Source organism: Physeter macrocephalus, chromosome 4 (assembly GCF_002837175.3).
Source record: "Physeter macrocephalus isolate SW-GA chromosome 4, ASM283717v5, whole genome shotgun sequence".
Classification (NCBI taxonomy): Eukaryota; Metazoa; Chordata; class Mammalia; order Artiodactyla; family Physeteridae; genus Physeter; species Physeter macrocephalus.
The window spans coordinates 27,169,623-27,186,457 of record NC_041217.1 but is presented as its reverse complement, the minus strand read 5'-3'; the positions used below and the strand labels follow the sequence as shown (position 1 = coordinate 27,186,457).

The window sequence follows — 16,835 nt, the reverse complement described above, 5'->3', positions numbered from 1 at the left end:
GAAAGAAAGAGTGAATTATTTGTGATGGGTACAGAACAAGAAGAGGTCAACATAAACACAGCTCCTGCTTGCCCATCCAGTACCTCACCGACATCATAGTACTTTCCATCTACAAGGGATCTTGGAGATCATTTTGTCTAACTCCCTCAAAGATTCTGGGTAACTACCAACAGGACTGGAAATACTCAAGCAAAAGAGGCGAAAGGCTGCCTGGCCCTCTGCCAGTTCCTAGGGTAATCTGATTCACCAGAGCAAAATCTCCAAAGAAGATTTCAGTTCAATAACTCCTAAATATTGTGTTTTGGACTCTTTACTGAAAATGAATGCCATCTAAGTCTACAAGTTTCGGAAACAAATGTTTGGTGGCTTTTGTGGGCAATTGTTTTTAAAACTTCAAGCATGTCTAAGGTATAATTTTAAAGAATCTGGCTCCAGGAGAAAAAGCTGAAGCATTAGTCACATGTTTTACATTTCTTACTCTTGCCTGCCAGATTCTTTTTTTTTTTTTTAATTAAGAAAGGAAAAATGGGTCAGCCCAAAAGAATTTTTACAACTGTCAGAATAAATACAAGGCCCAAGCAAACCCATAAATTTCATTTTTGGAGCCTTATCTCCGCCTCTCTCTGTGGCTTTAAGTGTCCTTTATTTAGAACCCAGCCAAAGACACAGCCCTGGTGACTCCCCCTACATCTTGCACATTGTAAGGACGTGCTTTCTTTCTGTCAAGAGGGAAGAGGACAGATGTGAGCCTAGATGACAGTACAGCCTCTTCTGATTTCAACAAGACACGGTGGGTGGAGGATCTAAGGGTCAAAGGGAACACTTGTCCAGCCCAGCTTGACTCCAAGGTCCTTAAGAAACCACTCTCCTTCTTAGAAAGAATTACCACCCATGAGGCAATTCTGAAGACATCTTCAAGAAGCAACTCATGAGATAAAAGAAAGTCTCTCCTGAGCTTAAGGAACACTTCAGTGCTGAGCATACGTGTCCAGACTTCGGTCGACAAAACTATAACCGTCTTAGTCCACCCTTCACTCTGGGAGTCCCCTGAGGAGCTACTGCTTTTAGGATGAGCATCAATGCTCAGGTTTACTTTCCTGCAGGGTCTCGTTTGGCTGAATTGTCCCAGAAGAGCTTCTAACCAAGCAGACCTAAAATGTATATGGTGTTGCTGGTAGCAACCTGCCCTCTTACAAAGCAGACCAGGCCTCCTGGTGATGCACTGATTAAGCTGAACCACACAAGAACAGTGAGTTTCAAACTTCTTAACCATGATTCACAGTAAAAAGAAAAGATGCCTTTTACACATGACTCAGTACCTCCTTTGCACATATTTAAAACAAGTTTCACAACAATGTTATTCTAATATTTTTTATTTCATTCTGTTCCAATTTTAAAATATTGATTTTTTTGACCCACTAAATTGATTTCAGAACCCACTCTTAAGCTATACCCTGCATTGTGAAAGGCAAGGCCCTAGAGCAACACTGTCCAATAGAAAGACAGTGCCAGCCACAGTATGAGATTTTAAAGTTGCTAGTAGCCACATTAAAAAAAAAAAAAGTAAAAGAGAAACAGGTGAAACTCATTTTGACAATATATTTTATTTAACCTGTTATATCAAAATATTATCATTTCAACATGTGACCGCTACAGAAAATGACTGAGCTATTTTACACTATTTTATCATACAAAGTCTTCGAAATCTGGCGTGGACTTTGCATGCACAGAACGTTTCAATTCAGACTAGCCACATTTCAGGTGCTCCATCGGCACAAGAGGCTAATAGCTACCGTACTGAACAGTGCAGCCCGAAGAGCTCTGGTCCCACATCCCCCAGGGCAGCAGGACCCACGACGGTGCCCGTCAGCAGAAGGAAGGGGAGCCATCCACCCCTGCGCAACTGCACTGCGTATTTGCCCACATGTCCTCATCTCACGCTGTACTCTCAGGCTCCTAGTGAGAGCCCACAGCTGGGATAAAGGATAGCAGATTTCACAAGGAAGAAGAACAGAAATGAGGCTTGTTAACTAATAATAAGCAGTATCGCTCTGAAACTCCTCCAAGTTCAAATGCATTCTTTTGTCTGTGACATCAGAAATATAACAAATGCACATAAGATTCAAACCAGAGAGTAACTTTTAGAGAATTTGTTCTGAAAAATATATCTTGCTGATTAAAAAAAACTGAATAAATAGCATGATTGCAACTATGTTAAAACGTGCGCCTGTGAACGAAGATTGGAAGATAAAAAGCAAAAGTTTAAAGAACTGTGTTACTGCGGTAGAATAATGGGTGATTTTTTCTCTTCTTGTAAAAATAACGTGTACAATGTTGTGGCATCACTCTTTTAAGAATAATATTGCTTTGAAAAGGTTCTTCCTTCTTTTCCAAAGCAAACATGTATGCCATTGAATCCCTATAAAAAGAAAAGGGTAAGGATAACATGCTTGGATAAAAGGCAAGAAGGACCAGAAGCAGTCAGAAAACTTGACCATGACAGAGCCAATTACACTGGGACAGTCTGACGGGAAACACCTAACGACAGCTGGACTGCCAAAAACTTCTAGCATAGGCTTTACGTTTTGCCTGAAGTAGAAATTTAAGAGTTAAGAATGTAAGACCACATAGCAGAGGATACCCACTTTGAGAGGGTAAGAGAGCAAAGGCAGCTGAATTTTACTAACGAAAACTGAAAAGTCTACAGATGCTATTATGTTACATAATAAAGTATAATTTATGTAACTTTTTTAAAAATCCCCTCTTGCCAATGAATTCTGATAAGAGGAGCACACCCCAGAAAGTGCCGTACACAACAAGCCTGCCCCCAAAATCTCAGAGAAGCAGCTTCATCATTATGTGCATAACCCTAGGTGGTTATGAACATAAAGGGTGTCAGATCCCTTTACAAAAATGTGTTCTACAGAACAAAGCCAAAGTGGTTTGATACTAGGTTAATACAAGCTTGAAGCCAATTGCAGCCCTCAGATAAGAGACCAAATAAAATATGTGAAAACCCTAAGTAAAACAACTTTGGAATCCAAAGTAGAATTGGGTTCTCGGAGGTCTGTCCTTGACCCATGACTCAAACCTGTATGTCACCAAGAAGCTTATGGATTAACTTTAAATACCATGTTATTCTACCTATAGAGGTCACCATAATAGTTAAACCAATTTTCATAAGATCATGTAATGTGTAGAAAAAAGCAATGATGACAAAAATGAGGCAAAAGCAGCATTTTTCCTTTTTTTTCTTGTGTCATCAGTTGAAGTATAAAATACAAATTAGATTTAGCTTATTTATTCAATATTTTCGTTTTTGTTTCAAAGAATGAGATTTACAACATTACCAAATGGCCAAAAAAAAAAGTCATGAAGACACATGTTTTATAATAGAGACTAGGTCAAACAACTTGTAAGATTCTTACCGAGTACTGACTATGGCTTGGACATGGTTCCAGGTGATGGGAATATGAAGATTGATTAAAGATGGTCCCACCCCCTGCCCTTGAGAGCTCAAACGAACAGGGCAAAGAGAAACATTTTTTTTAAAAAAAGGATACAATGTGACAAGTGCTGTAATAGAGCTTTTCCTAAAGTGCTAAGATGACCCAGATAAAAGGATAATTATTCCAGAAGAGGAAAGTAGAAGAGTACAGATGACATTTGAGCTGGGACTTGAAAGGTAAGTAGTTTATCAGTCAATCAGTGAACAGAAAAGCACTGCAAGCTGATACAATAGCATATGCAGTGACAGGAGGAGGACAGAGCTGCATATAAATGTGGACTTCACTATGGATGATGAAATCTACAACTCTATATTCTCAACTAAGAATAGGGCTAGTTCTTTTAATGGAGACATAACCACATAGGGAGCTGGAGGGTCAGAGAGATGGAAGGAAAACTTTTAAGCTTTCATCTGCCACATAGAAGAGTATCATCAACCCTGTTGCTGTAACTCTTAGCAAAATAGGGAGTTCAGGTTAGGGGTGGGGGCTTAAATCAGAGCTGCTGCCATCAGCACTTTGTGGCCCAGCCATCTAAAGTTTTACAAGGCTTTATCCCTCGAGCAGACACTCATTTGTGGATTGTCTAGGTCAACAATGGATAGAAAGTCATTTTTGTAAAGAATATCATAATCCTTCAACGCTAACCAAAGAATGTTCACGAAGAAACACTTGAATCAACTTTAGCTCCCTGAGAAACACTTCTGTGGGAGCGAAACGGCAGCAGGACCCTCCAGGATACCCACAGCAGCGTGATGGATGAAAGCTGGTCCTGGGCCCAGCTGATCTTGGCCCCGCTGCTTTGCACATGGATGATGTTACACAAGCGCCTTGAGTCAGTGTGTAAGATCCCTTCTCCTTTTGTTCCACGTACAGAGTCAGCACACGCAGGGAGGATTCAGTGTCTGTCAGTAACACTTAACGTGAGCAAATCACTTATTCAGCATCTTTGTGCAAGAGATTTAATTTTTCAATTACAGCTCGGAGTACGAGGGTCAGTTGGCCCCACAAGTCAGCTGAGAACAGGCGTAAATAACAGAGAATGGATGCAGGAGCCTGAGTATCCTGAGAGCATAGGAAAGGATCTTAAGATACTCAGGGGGGACCCTATATGAATAGAAGAAAGGCCAAGTTTGTGGGCAAGAAGCCAGAGACCCCGGAGACTATTTTTAATCCAGAAGAAGGACAGGAAGGAACAGGAACAAAACAAGGAACTCACACAGGAGAAATGGAAAGCAAGAAGGAAGCGACGGTAATAAGCAAATGGAAAGACAGTGAGAAACAAAGATCTTAAAACTCAAATTGTATTCCTAACAGGAAAGCCAGGAACGCCATAAGAAAAGGCTGAAAGAGAGAAGAGAACCCAAAAAGCAACAAGAGGACTACTCGAAGGAAGTATTTTAAATGCCTACATCTTATGAGGGTCAGTGTGGGTTGGTTGGTAACATTCTGCCTATGGCATTAGGTCATGAGTTCAAGTCCCACATCAGGATTTGGCCTAAAACCAAGTGCTGATTTTCCAGCAGCTCTGAGAGGCTGGAAGCACTTTCCATTCCTGAGCACATTAACTTTACTATCCTTCTCGGCAACAAATTAAAAGTACCCCAAAGAAAGGGAGAATCAAAGAGAATCAACAGCCATTATCTCAAAACAAAACAAAATCATACTGGAGAGGGAATAAGAAAATAAAGAGAAAGTAGGACGTTTTCATATGCAAGATATTTACTGCATTTGCCTTTAGAGTCCTGTGAGTATGGGATATTTGTTCCCACATCCCACCTACTGAGAGAAGCCATCTCTGCACTTTCAATGCACCAAGAATACTACTAGTAACAGTGGTCATGGCAGAGGAAACACTACTCCTTGCTGAACATGAAGATATCATTAGGTAATCAGCAAATAGTAAGAAAAACATATAGAAACGATTCCCACTGGGATGAGAGAAGAAAGGCAGGACTAATGAACAGACCATATGCCAATCACGCACTTAGGTGGTGAGGAGAAGAAAAAAACAAAAAAACAAAAAACGGCCTTACGGTTACCTAACAATAAGAATATCCTTGTATTTGTATAATAATTTACATATTAAAAAGTACTTGTATATACACTAACTCATATGATCCTCACAAAACCCACGGGCAGAACGATTATCCCCATTTCACAGATGATGAAAGTGAAGATTTAGAAAGTCCTGTGACATTGTGAAAGTCGCAACCTCTGGAGCAATTCAGCTCATTCCTAGTCTGGGGCTCAAGTACTGCATTAGCTAATCAACATGCAGCCCAATGAGAGATTTTACCTTTACTGTAACTTGTGAAAACGCAATTTACTCACATCCCAAATTATGCCCAACGAAGAATGATTAGCATAATGCTTACCAAGCAATTTTTAGGCAAATTGTTTCCTACCTTCCCACTTTTCACGCAGAAATGGCAAATACAGGAGACAGAATGCAGCCCGTTGTTAACTAGTACAATATTTTTAAAGCATAAAAATCAGAACACCTACAAATTAACTATAGAGGAAAACTGAAGGAATTTGAAATGCGAAATACTGGAGCCCAGGCAATAATCATCTTTCACTGTACAGGCAGCCAGACAGAGAAAACACGACAATAGATATTACTTCTAATAAACGAGGATTATTAAACCCTGCCACGGCCCTTCCTCCCAGACGTGCAAAACGAGAAAGGGATGTCAGGAACATAAAGCCTCGCTAAGACCGTGTCTCAATCAAGCGGTCTGGATTCTACACACCCACAAGCGTCCAGGGCGGACCCACGCCTCTGCAAGTTTCCACCGTGGGGTTCAAAGAGGACCCAGATGGTGGGGTCCCGATGAGAGCCCCACCACTCAGCGAGGGAGGGCAGACCATACCCTAGGTTCTGCGCCAAGCACCTTACACACACAACTAACTCCTCACAGTAACTCTGTCCAGAGAGGATTGCTCATCTCCTCCCTTTCCAGGTGAGGAACTAGGGCTGAGAGAGGTTAAGTAACTTCAGAGCCCTACTTCACATAGCCGCACGTGCAGCAGAGGCCAGCTCTGGATTCACATCTGTCTGGCTCCAAAGCATAGGTTACCTCCCTCAGCTGGCGCTCCTGCTGGAAACACCCCTGAAGAGAAAGAGCAAACAGGAGGTGCCGTCTCCTACAAAGGCCCCCAGGCAGGAGAAAGAACCCCAGCCACGCCCTGATGGCTCTGGGCCCTGTTAATTCTTGGTTACTTCGCAAAACAGATATGCTCATCAGATACGCTCATTGTGTTGTGTCATTAGGAGAAGTCAACATTTGGATAGAAAACAGCAAATGTTTTCCCTGTGCTTCACAAACGAACCAAATGCTTCCGATTTCCTGAATTTTCTATTTGGGAGTATCAGTCACCTCAATAAAGAATTTCAAGTATTGCAATTTTAATTAGAAAAGTCATGACTGTAAAGCATTTTATTTTTAGCCAATGTCTAACCCAGTTTCAATTATTTTTACCTATATCCATGCCATGTACTTTTGTTAGACAGAAATTGTCCACAGATTCTAGCTCCGTCACCAGCAGTGACAGCATGAGAACAGCATCTGACTAGAAAAGAGCTGCTACCAAGAAAGTTGCCAAGAGCCTCAGTTGATATTACCTACCAAAGACATCCTACTTTTAGCAGAAACACTTTGTTTCTGGCCTTCAAATTATCTTTAGAATCATGAAGCTGGCAGGACTCAGCCTTGGCTTTGCTTTTATAAAAGATGAAAATGGGTACTAAAATCAGCAGGAAACAAAATAAAGGGGAAAACTTGAATTGCTCAATTCCTTGCTGAAAGAGCAAACAAACAGAAAATGTCTGGGGGCGTTTACATGGGATGAGATTAACTGTGTGGAAATGAATTCAAATGAATGGACCACAGATGGCACAAACAATTATACTAGAAAATGTAGGGTAATGATTCTGTGAGTGTGGAAGGATATACAGAACCAACAACACGCCATCCCACTCCCAAACACCACCGTTATTATCCTTGGAAGTCAGTCATACACGGCATGACATAAAGGAGAAGACGGCTTTGAGGAACCAAGCTAGGCAGAAACCCCACTTATCAGACCACAATACACAGCCACAGTGGTGAAAAGGCACAGGTATTTCTACAGCGTTAAGCCCAAAGGATCAGTGGTAAATGACATGCCTCTCTCTCTGCACAAGACTAACTGGGCTTCCTCCAAGAAGGTGTCTTCTACCTAATGTAGTCTTGTCCTACCTTTATTCCTTCATTCCTCCCTCTATTTTTATCCTTTTTTAAATTGAAGACAGTTCCTAAACAGAAGAAAGTTAATCAATCACAATAATGATACAAGGGAAACCAAGCAAAACATAACAAAGTCAGACTTTGATCAGTTATATAGAAGAGGTCATGAAATGACATAAGATGCACCAAATCCTTAAAAATATGATATGAAAAGACATTTTAATTTATGGCGTATGTGTGTCTATGTGTGTGTGTAAGAGAGAAAGACTGAAATTGTGGAAGTGGTAAACTACGGAAGAATTAGATCTTATCAAATTTTTTCTTCTGTACAAGTGGAGCCAGCAATCAGGGTGAGCCTCCAAGAGCACTAATGCCAGCAACCAGGATAAACAGTTTCAGAAAGGGTTTAAAGACATTGAGTAGGAAGAGGGAAAAAGACCAGGACACCTAACCATAAAATTTCTTGCGTCCCTAACAACCCAATTATAAGTGTAACTGCTGTTGTCTAAAATACAACTCTGTAATCATAGTCCTGTGGGTTCCATATTTATTCCCTCTCCATGGCATACAGATTCAATCTGTATAGTTTGTAAGGAAACAGAAGACTTTAGAAGGAAAAGAAAAAAAAAAAAAAACAAAAACAAAACAAAACCAAACCAGAAACCACCAGCTCTCCAAAGCGCTCTGGAATCTGAGAAGCAAGCAGTGCTTGCTGCCCCGTTCATGAGCCTGAACTGAGATTTGTCTCTGGACAGGACACAGCAGGCATGCCTCGGTCTGGTCTGCAGGGCCTGCTGACGGGAAAGAAGGCATTCGCTAGTGTTTACATGGAGCAAGGCTGCCTTGAAGTCCCCAGGACATTTCCTCCAATAAGAAGAGGATGGCGCTGACCCCAGAAAGCCAGAAGGCTTTTGACCTGCTCTTTGAAACCAGGCTGGTTAAGATCCACGCCTGCCAGGCCCCCTCTCATCACCCTCCACTCCCACCACTGTCCCGCCTCTCCCTGCACTCTCCCCCGTCCACCCTCTTTGCTCCGCTGCCCCAGTTTCACCTGGATCCTCATTCCTTTCCTCACTTCATGACCACTTCTGCCTCCTCCCCTAGTCCGGCTCCTTCCCGATGCACCCACCCGTCAGCTGTCAAGCTGTCAGTCATCTTTCTCAAATGCAAATCTGACCACCCCCCTCTGCTGAAGCCCCTTTAGTGCTGACTACAGAGCATCCAGGACCAAGCAGATTCTACAGCTTAGCGCAGACATGGCTCCAGTCTCGCTCTCTGGCCTCCTTTCCCATCAGTCCCCCACCAGGGGCCCTTCCCCCTTCCCCAGGCTGAGCCTCACACAGGGCTCTCATCTCCGGCCCCCATGCTTTTCCCCACGCTGTGCTCTCTGACTGGAATGCCTGTCTCCAGTGCCCCCCACACCCTCATTTAACTCCTGTCATCTGTCAGCTCTCCACTAAAGGGCCCTTCTTCCGTGCAGCCTTCCCGGAGTGCCCACTCCCCACTCCCATCTGATTTATATGCCACCCTTTGGGGCTCCCCTAACACCCAGTGCAGATCTCTCACACAGCACTGATCACACCTACCACAAAATATGGTAATTAGCTTACGTTCCTGTCTCCCCTACTACCTGAAATTTCCTTAAGAACAAGGGGTGTCTTGCTTTACCGTGGACTCCCAAGATTTCACGTGGTGTCTGGCATAATGATGGTGTCTGGCTGTTGATGAATAAATGTACCCTATCGAAGGCGACGTTAGCAGACTCAAATGCAGATGACAGAACCCTACAGAGAGAGGCCACAGCAGCGAGGGAGTTCACAGTGGCTGTTTCACTAGCAAACAACCCAGAAACTGCCCCAAACTCCAGGTTCCAAATCAACTCTGTGGGGATAACCACACCCATCAGCAATCCAGACACGAGCTGAGCTGAGCTTCTCTCACAGAATAAAGCCACATTCCTCAGCTCCCCCCATTTAACCAATACTTGCCTTGCTTCGTTTACAGAAATCTCTTTTTTTTTTTCTGTATAAAGTGTATCTTGGTAGACACTTAAACGGTTTATTTACGTCAGCTTGTTACTGCATATTTTAATGTAAAATGTATAAGACAGTCACTACAAGATTCTGATTACATAGAATGGGGATACGTACAAGGATATGCACGCCACGGACAAAGGAAACTAAAATACGTGGGATGGGGCAGTGGCGGATTCCAGCTAAAGAGCTAAAGGGGAGAGGCACGGTATCGACTTTATTGCTCTACTTTTCTTTCTAAATTTAAACTCCAGGAAATTTTTCTTTATGCTTTTACAGAAATAACAATGAAATATGCTTACAATATTAATTTAACAGCATGTATGCTTTAAGCATAAGGAATTAATGTGACTCATAGTTACGCTGTTATGTATTTGCCGGGGGAAGACATGTATCTTGCACTCAGCTGAGTGTCCCCAGGACTGCTGAACTGAAATGGATATTCTTGGGTTACATGCTAAATATTCCTTACACAGACCCCAAAAGATTCTGAAAGCAGTGAAAGGACTTAACATAATAACGATAGCTCAGGCAATTGAAACTGACCGTATTTTCTTGATTGGTGTATGCCACATGCTGTACTATTAGATTATTTTAGAAACGTGTTCCCAAGGTCAAAATGCAAAATATCAGTTGGTTCATTTACAGATGGTTGCTAAATTTTGGAATTTACTTTCTAAAGCCTAAATTAAACATTCCGATAGACAGGAATAATGCAATCCGAGGGCCTGTATTCCTAGATGAAGACAAGGATGACTGACTGTAAACTGAGGGCTCCTCTAGGGCTTATCTCCTTACAATTCTAAAACCCTCGCTCCTGAGCCCTCTGACCATACATTATGGTAATGCTTGCCAACACTAACTTGTGCATTGCCTTTCTTTCTTCAACATTCAATACTATCGGACCTCTTGCCTTTAAAAGGCACTGGGGGATTGTCTAGTTAATTCACTGCCATGATTTTTTTGTTGTTGTTAAAATGAATAATCACTACCTTTGTTTGTGCCCTGCTTTGTTACAGAAAGGATGTACGATAGCTGTAATCATTAGCTAATTAGTTTTTCTCTCTCCCATGCACCCCTCCTTTTCTTTATAAGCTAACATCTTCATGCTGATTTGGGTTTAGATGAGGAGCCAACCATACATTCATATTTATCAAGACAATATTTGCCTCGCAGAAAGGCATGAAGCTTGATCCGCTCATTCAACAAACATTTACTGAGTGTCTGCCAACTAGATGGCCATAGTTCTCACTTCACAGAGCTTACAGTCTAATGGGAAATACAAATAAACAGGCAATTTACAACAGAGTGAGGTAAATGCATCACAGAGAGATAGAGAATGCTTCTGGAACACGCAGAAGGGGTACCTCCTCCAGACTTGGGAGATCGGAGAAGCTTCCCAGAAGTGAAGTTTGCTGAAAACTCAAGGAACTGTGTGCCATTTAAAGGCAATATGGACAGCAATGCCACGGAAACACCAGGTAGAGTCAATCCAAATAGTGCATCAAAGTGAGGTCAAACTTCTCCATTCAGATGTGACAAGTGGTTATCTTACCACTGCACTCATATAACCCACTAGGCTCTATAACAGATTTCCAGTTCCTTTTATTTCTAAATGCATTCTTTTTTCTCCTGTCCTATTTTACTATCTTTACCAGCCTCCCAGCTATCAAGTATTTCAATTCCACCCAACAAGGGCCTCTGTGGGAGATAGTGCGATAAATACAGGACGCTGGGCAGGGAGGCACTGGGGCCTCCCCACAAGGACCACGCGGCCACAGAAGCGCAGAAATGAGAAAACCACGTGACTATCCGCTGACCATGCCACTCCCCACAAACCTTGCAGAGGTGACCTGGCACTACCAATCCTGCTTATGAAACAAATATCCCCACTTTGACTTTATCTTGGGTTTGATACATTTTTCTGGACCCTGAGGCTGCCATATTCCGAAGACAGCAAAATGGGCTCTTGACACTGAAGCCCCTTCCCTAACAGTGGGATCCTTTCCCTCTGTCCATTTGAGTATTCCTCCTAAAATGGGACATTTCCTGCTTCCAGAGGGTACTGATATTTTCTTAAATTGTTTCTACACATCATTGTCAATGTACAATCACAATGCTGGGACAAAAGAAAAATAACTTTTCACCATTTGCTCTTCCAAAAATTACTGGAAATTTTTCTACAAGCTAATGGAATGGTTGGGTAAGATTACTTTTTAATGTCTCTTCCAGTCCTGAGATTTTATGATTCTCTGACATAATCAGAACGATTTTTCTTTGAGGGCTATAGCTGGGTAAAATTACCCCAGTCTAAGATGTTATTGTAAAGGGAAAATTGGGTCAGTATTTCAATAGCATTTAGTTTTTCAAAGTTGCCCAACATAACCTCACAAAGCTGCAGCTGCTGTACCAGTAAGTCCAGCCTGGGCCATAGTCGGTTGTATATTTTACAACCAAAGACAGAGGGTTTTTCTTCAAAAGATCAACTGAACACAAGATCTCACAAACCAAACAAAAAAGAATGTCCCAAATGTTTTTGGATTGTATGATACTTCACATCTAAGAATGTGCAATTATTTTGCTATCATTCCCAAACTGGATCTTAATTCTGTTTTGTGATCTGAGTACTAGAAACTACAAACATCGTACTCAGTCACTTAGGCTTTCTGACATGTAGTGAGAGTCGTGCCCACCCTGAGGTGCTACAGAAGCTCACACGTCTTTGGTGTACGACCCTTCATACACTCAAGATGGAGAGCTTATCGTAAGATACACATCTTCACAACGAATACCTCAATTTGCAGCTCAAGTTATCATTCAAAACATAAAGAAAAGAAAGGTGTGTTGCTCAAGTCTTGCACCAGCTGCAGTATCTAGGGGGGAGGGTACATCATAAGCATCCTTGTTCTTCTGAGTTGAAGTTCTCTTCCACCACTATGGAAACAGTCTTAGGGTCCCAGGCAGCTCCCAACAGCAAAGAACTAAACATCTGGGTTCAAATCCAGCCTCTACCACTTCCTAGCTGTGTGACCCAGGCAAGCAATTTAATCTCTCTGGACCTTTCTTCCTAATGTGGAAAAGAAAGAGATAATCACAATACTACCCTCCTCAGAAATTGTTGTCATATTTCGATACACCGTCACCTCACTTCAGTCTCTAGTTCACTCTAAAACCAGTTGCTTTGACGTGCGGAATATGGTCAATAATATTGCAATAACTTTGCATGGGGACACATGGTTGCTAGGCTTATCATGGTGATCACTTCACAGCGTATGCAAATGTCAAATCATTATGCAGCACACCTGAAACTAACATCAGAGTGTACGTCAACTATATTTCAATAATAAGTCACTAAATAAAATGGTTGCTTTGAAGAATTTTGAAAGGGTTACTGGAAAAACAAATATAGAGAAGCCACTCACGGCCTAAAGAGAAAGGCTTTGTAATTGCTATGGCTCGATCGGTTGAGTCACATTTAATTAAATCTGGAATTTCCAAGGACAAAAACAGTGCTTCCCAACAGGACACCTAAGAGAAGAAAACAAGGGGGATCTGGGTTGGAGAGTTCCTAGGAACTGGCTTCTGAGGACAGATTCCTCCATCAACTAGAAGCAATCTTTTTACATATTTCCCTCTTGATATTTTAGCTCTACTGCTAAATCCAGGGTGAACCAACTCTGAACTCTGTATAAATATGAGAACTCTGGGAGAGGGGGAGAGAAGAGGAGTCCAGCGAACGGAACAGTCAGTGAGCATAACTAAATAACTGGGAACATCTAAATGAACCATACTTCGTGTGTTTGGGACCTCCAGAGTTAACCCCTCTATTTCTCCATGACTTACTCATTCACCGCTATTGTGTCCGGCCAAAAACTAAAACTGTCGCCCAAGCAACATCAGTCTTACTATAAAAAGAGGAACAACCTGGCATCAGAAAATGTAATGACCTTTTGGAAGGCACAGCTGCTTCAGAACTTGTGAATCATTTTGAAATACTCAGGCCAAACCACATCAATACCACATTTAAATAAAATGCAATAAATACAACCACCAAAAACAAAGTGATGACTTGTCAGAACTCTAGTTCTGCTTTTCCCATCAGGTCTGCTGGTGATACACCTAATTAATTTCAAAATCATATTCCAAGTAAGGTACCTACTGGATAAGTGAAGACCTCAGGTTTTCAAAGGGAAGGTTCCTACCTCTCCAGAGCACACCTGCAGATGCCACTAACAATTTACCGCCCTGGTGGGTGGTACCCCAACCCCAAGTACGGAGCATGAAGGGCCTGACTTGAAGCAGCTGGGGAAGCCCAAAGCAGTGAATGCCTGTGTCAGCAGCCCAGCAGGCCCGTGGCAGAGGAAATCATTGCTGCTGGCCATCCTGCCTTTAACTCCAGGAATTGCAAGGCACATGCTGCCTCTAGTCTTAACACAAAGTCCTGGGCAGTTTTGTTTCCTGTCCTCCTTCACACCCGACCTTTGATTTCTGCTCAAAAAACTGAATTTTCTGAAACCCAAAGCCAGTAAAGATTGGATGCCAGTGCATAATCTTCATTGCTCTCAAGCCCATCAGCTGTGAAGCCTGAGTATGGCCAAAATAGGGCCAGGTGAAACCACACTCCATCCTCTCTGTTCGCTTACCACTATGTTCTTTCTCAAGGCTTTTTGTGTCATCTGTCACTGCTCTCTGGGGATGACTTCTACCTCCAGATGACGAATTCCTTCGTTCTCCCACGTGATGCTGTTGGCCCGAGCTTTCCTTTCCTCACATCCCCTTTAGTTGGGATATGTTGAAGGATCCATTAGGAGATAATGAATAACTCACATGATCTCACCCATCACTTTAAAACCTCAGTGGAAAAAAATCTTGTTTATGGAAGCTGTGTTTCTCCAAAGACCCAGCCCTCTATGCGTTCTACTCATGAAGTCGTGGGCACTGAGCACGCATATGCCTCCTCGTAGGCTCTGGAAAGGATGAACAGTGGGAAATCTGCCATGCCCCATAGGAGGCAGATTTGGAATGTCAGGTCCCCTGAGCATACTGGGTACTTGGTAAAGGTACAGGAGTAGGAGAGGGGCTGTCAGCATCAAGAGTGGGGAAGACAGGGAGAGAAACGGATGCCATCGGGGCAAAATGGCTCTTGTCTAACACAGTGCTATTTTCTGGTCCTGTTACTCTGTGTCACTTTCTGCCACTCCACTCCCACTTTATTTGCCAAATACCTCAAGATGTTTCTAAGAGGTTCTGAATTATTGACAAACCTAAGGGAGGCTTTGGAAAACACTAAGTACAAAAACAGACCGGTACTGCTAGTGCAAACACTTGGTCATTGGCGGTTTCCTTTTTAAGGCCAAAAGAGAAGAAAAGAAAAAAAAAAAAAAAAAAAAGCCTGCCTCTGCTAAATAATAATGATATTCACAGAACAAGAGACACTGCAAGTCCAAAGTTCACAATCTCTCCAGCTTTACTCACCCCTAGCCATCTTGCTCCTTTATTGGCAGCCTGTTGAATCTGGACTCTTTTGAGGGTGACATGGTACACAGCTCCTTCCTCTACCTCTTCACCCCAGTCCTGAATCGAGCTCTGCCAGGAGATGGGACAAAGAGAAAGAAAAAGAGTATTTTTTTTTTCCTCTCCGCTAACCACAATCTATCCCAGCTGCTTTGCTGCTTACAACAGCACTCAGGGCATAAGATGGGCTGTTCAAAATAAATATTACAATCAGAGGAACACAAGACACATTGCGATAGAGGGAATGCTGAGATTTTCTTGGCCCCCAGCCCTTTCCTGTGATATCAGGAGCCCCGGACTTTTCCATTTAGTTATTTTTCCTAGACTCACTCACATATCTTAAATACTTTTTTAAAGTCTTTTTGGTTTTTTTTTTTCCTTCTTAAAGAAACTGGGGTTTAGTCCTGATTAACTTTTCCTCCTCAAGTGAGAGGAAAAATAATTCATTTGCAGAAAAAGGTTGTCCTTTTATAAGTGGCTCCGTTATTCGAGCAAACTACATTTTAAACTCTGCCACAAACAAGTGTTCAAAATGCCGAGTGCTCGCTCCTTTGGAGTGAAATGCTTCGCATGTCTTTTTCTCCTCTTATTGTTTTGGACCCCACAAAGCTAGCGGGAGGGAGAAAGTTTTCATTTCCGTCAAATAATCTGGCATGTGCAGAAAAAGCAACACGTCAACTGTATGCAGCGACCCCCTGGGTTTCCCTAAACGTGAAGTTTGTGTTGTTTAAAGAGCCGCTGGGACACAGAAGCGCTCCACGATTCACCCAGACTCACAGTCCTTTTGCCTTAAAAGTTTTCCTTTGCTGACACACATCTGCCCAGACACACCAAAGGCAACTGCTGAGAAAGTATGGTTTAAAGGGAGAAGACACGCAGAGAGGAAGGCGTAGGAAGCCGAGGGAGAAAGCTTTAGCTCTCACGTCTGGAATCGGATTGCTCCGTTCACTCCGAGTGAGTCCAAAACCCGCCCAGGGAAAGCGGGAGAAGATTCCCCACAGAGCAGCCTCGGGAGAAGGCAGAGAGTTCTCGTTACCATTTTAGCTTGCCAAAGCAATTTCATTCTCAGTTTTCTCTCCGGTGTGTGGACGCGGCATGATGCGCCCTGCTCCCAAGCGAACGCAGTCCCCGCCCGGCTCAGCCCCGGCGCCTCCAGCCCCGGCCCCGCGCGGCCGCCGCGCACCCAGCACAGACACGCGCCCGCCGCCGCCGGTGCGCGCGACTCGTCCACAAAGGGAGCGCGGCGAGCGAGCGAGCGAGGGCGCCGCAGACTCCTCCCCACGCCACTCCGCCGCTCCGTGATGTCAGGCTTTCCTGTTTGTGCTTCGGAGCGCACTCTCCGTCTCTGAAATCCCATGGATAAAGTTAGCACACCGTGATTTCTCCAGCTCTGAAAGTGATCGGCAGGCAACCACCCTTTCAAGTGGATCAAATTTTCCTGATTGGCCGCCAGGTGCCAAAAAAGATCTGGGTGTGGTATGAGGAATCTAAGTGTGTTTCTCCTTTCCTTCGCTCAGAGAAATAAAGGGGGGGAGGGGAGGTGCAAAAAA

The 16,835-nt window shown here is 43.1% G+C and overlaps 1 protein-coding gene across 1 annotated transcript in view; it reads right to left on the bottom strand.

The window, feature by feature from the left end:
- The window catches only part of RGL1 (ral guanine nucleotide dissociation stimulator like 1), a 133,883-nt gene extending 117,481 nt beyond the window's left edge, over positions 1–16,402 (bottom strand). The window contains exons 1-2 of the mRNA XM_007115666.4: positions 16,322–16,402; positions 15,247–15,357 (exon numbers count right to left, since the gene is read on the bottom strand). Coding sequence (XP_007115728.1) covers positions 15,247–15,357; positions 16,322–16,348 — 138 coding nt within the window. The 5' untranslated portion in view covers positions 16,349–16,402. The remainder of the gene's footprint in view (positions 1–15,246; positions 15,358–16,321) is intronic.
- Between the last annotated feature and the right edge of the window lie 433 nt (positions 16,403–16,835).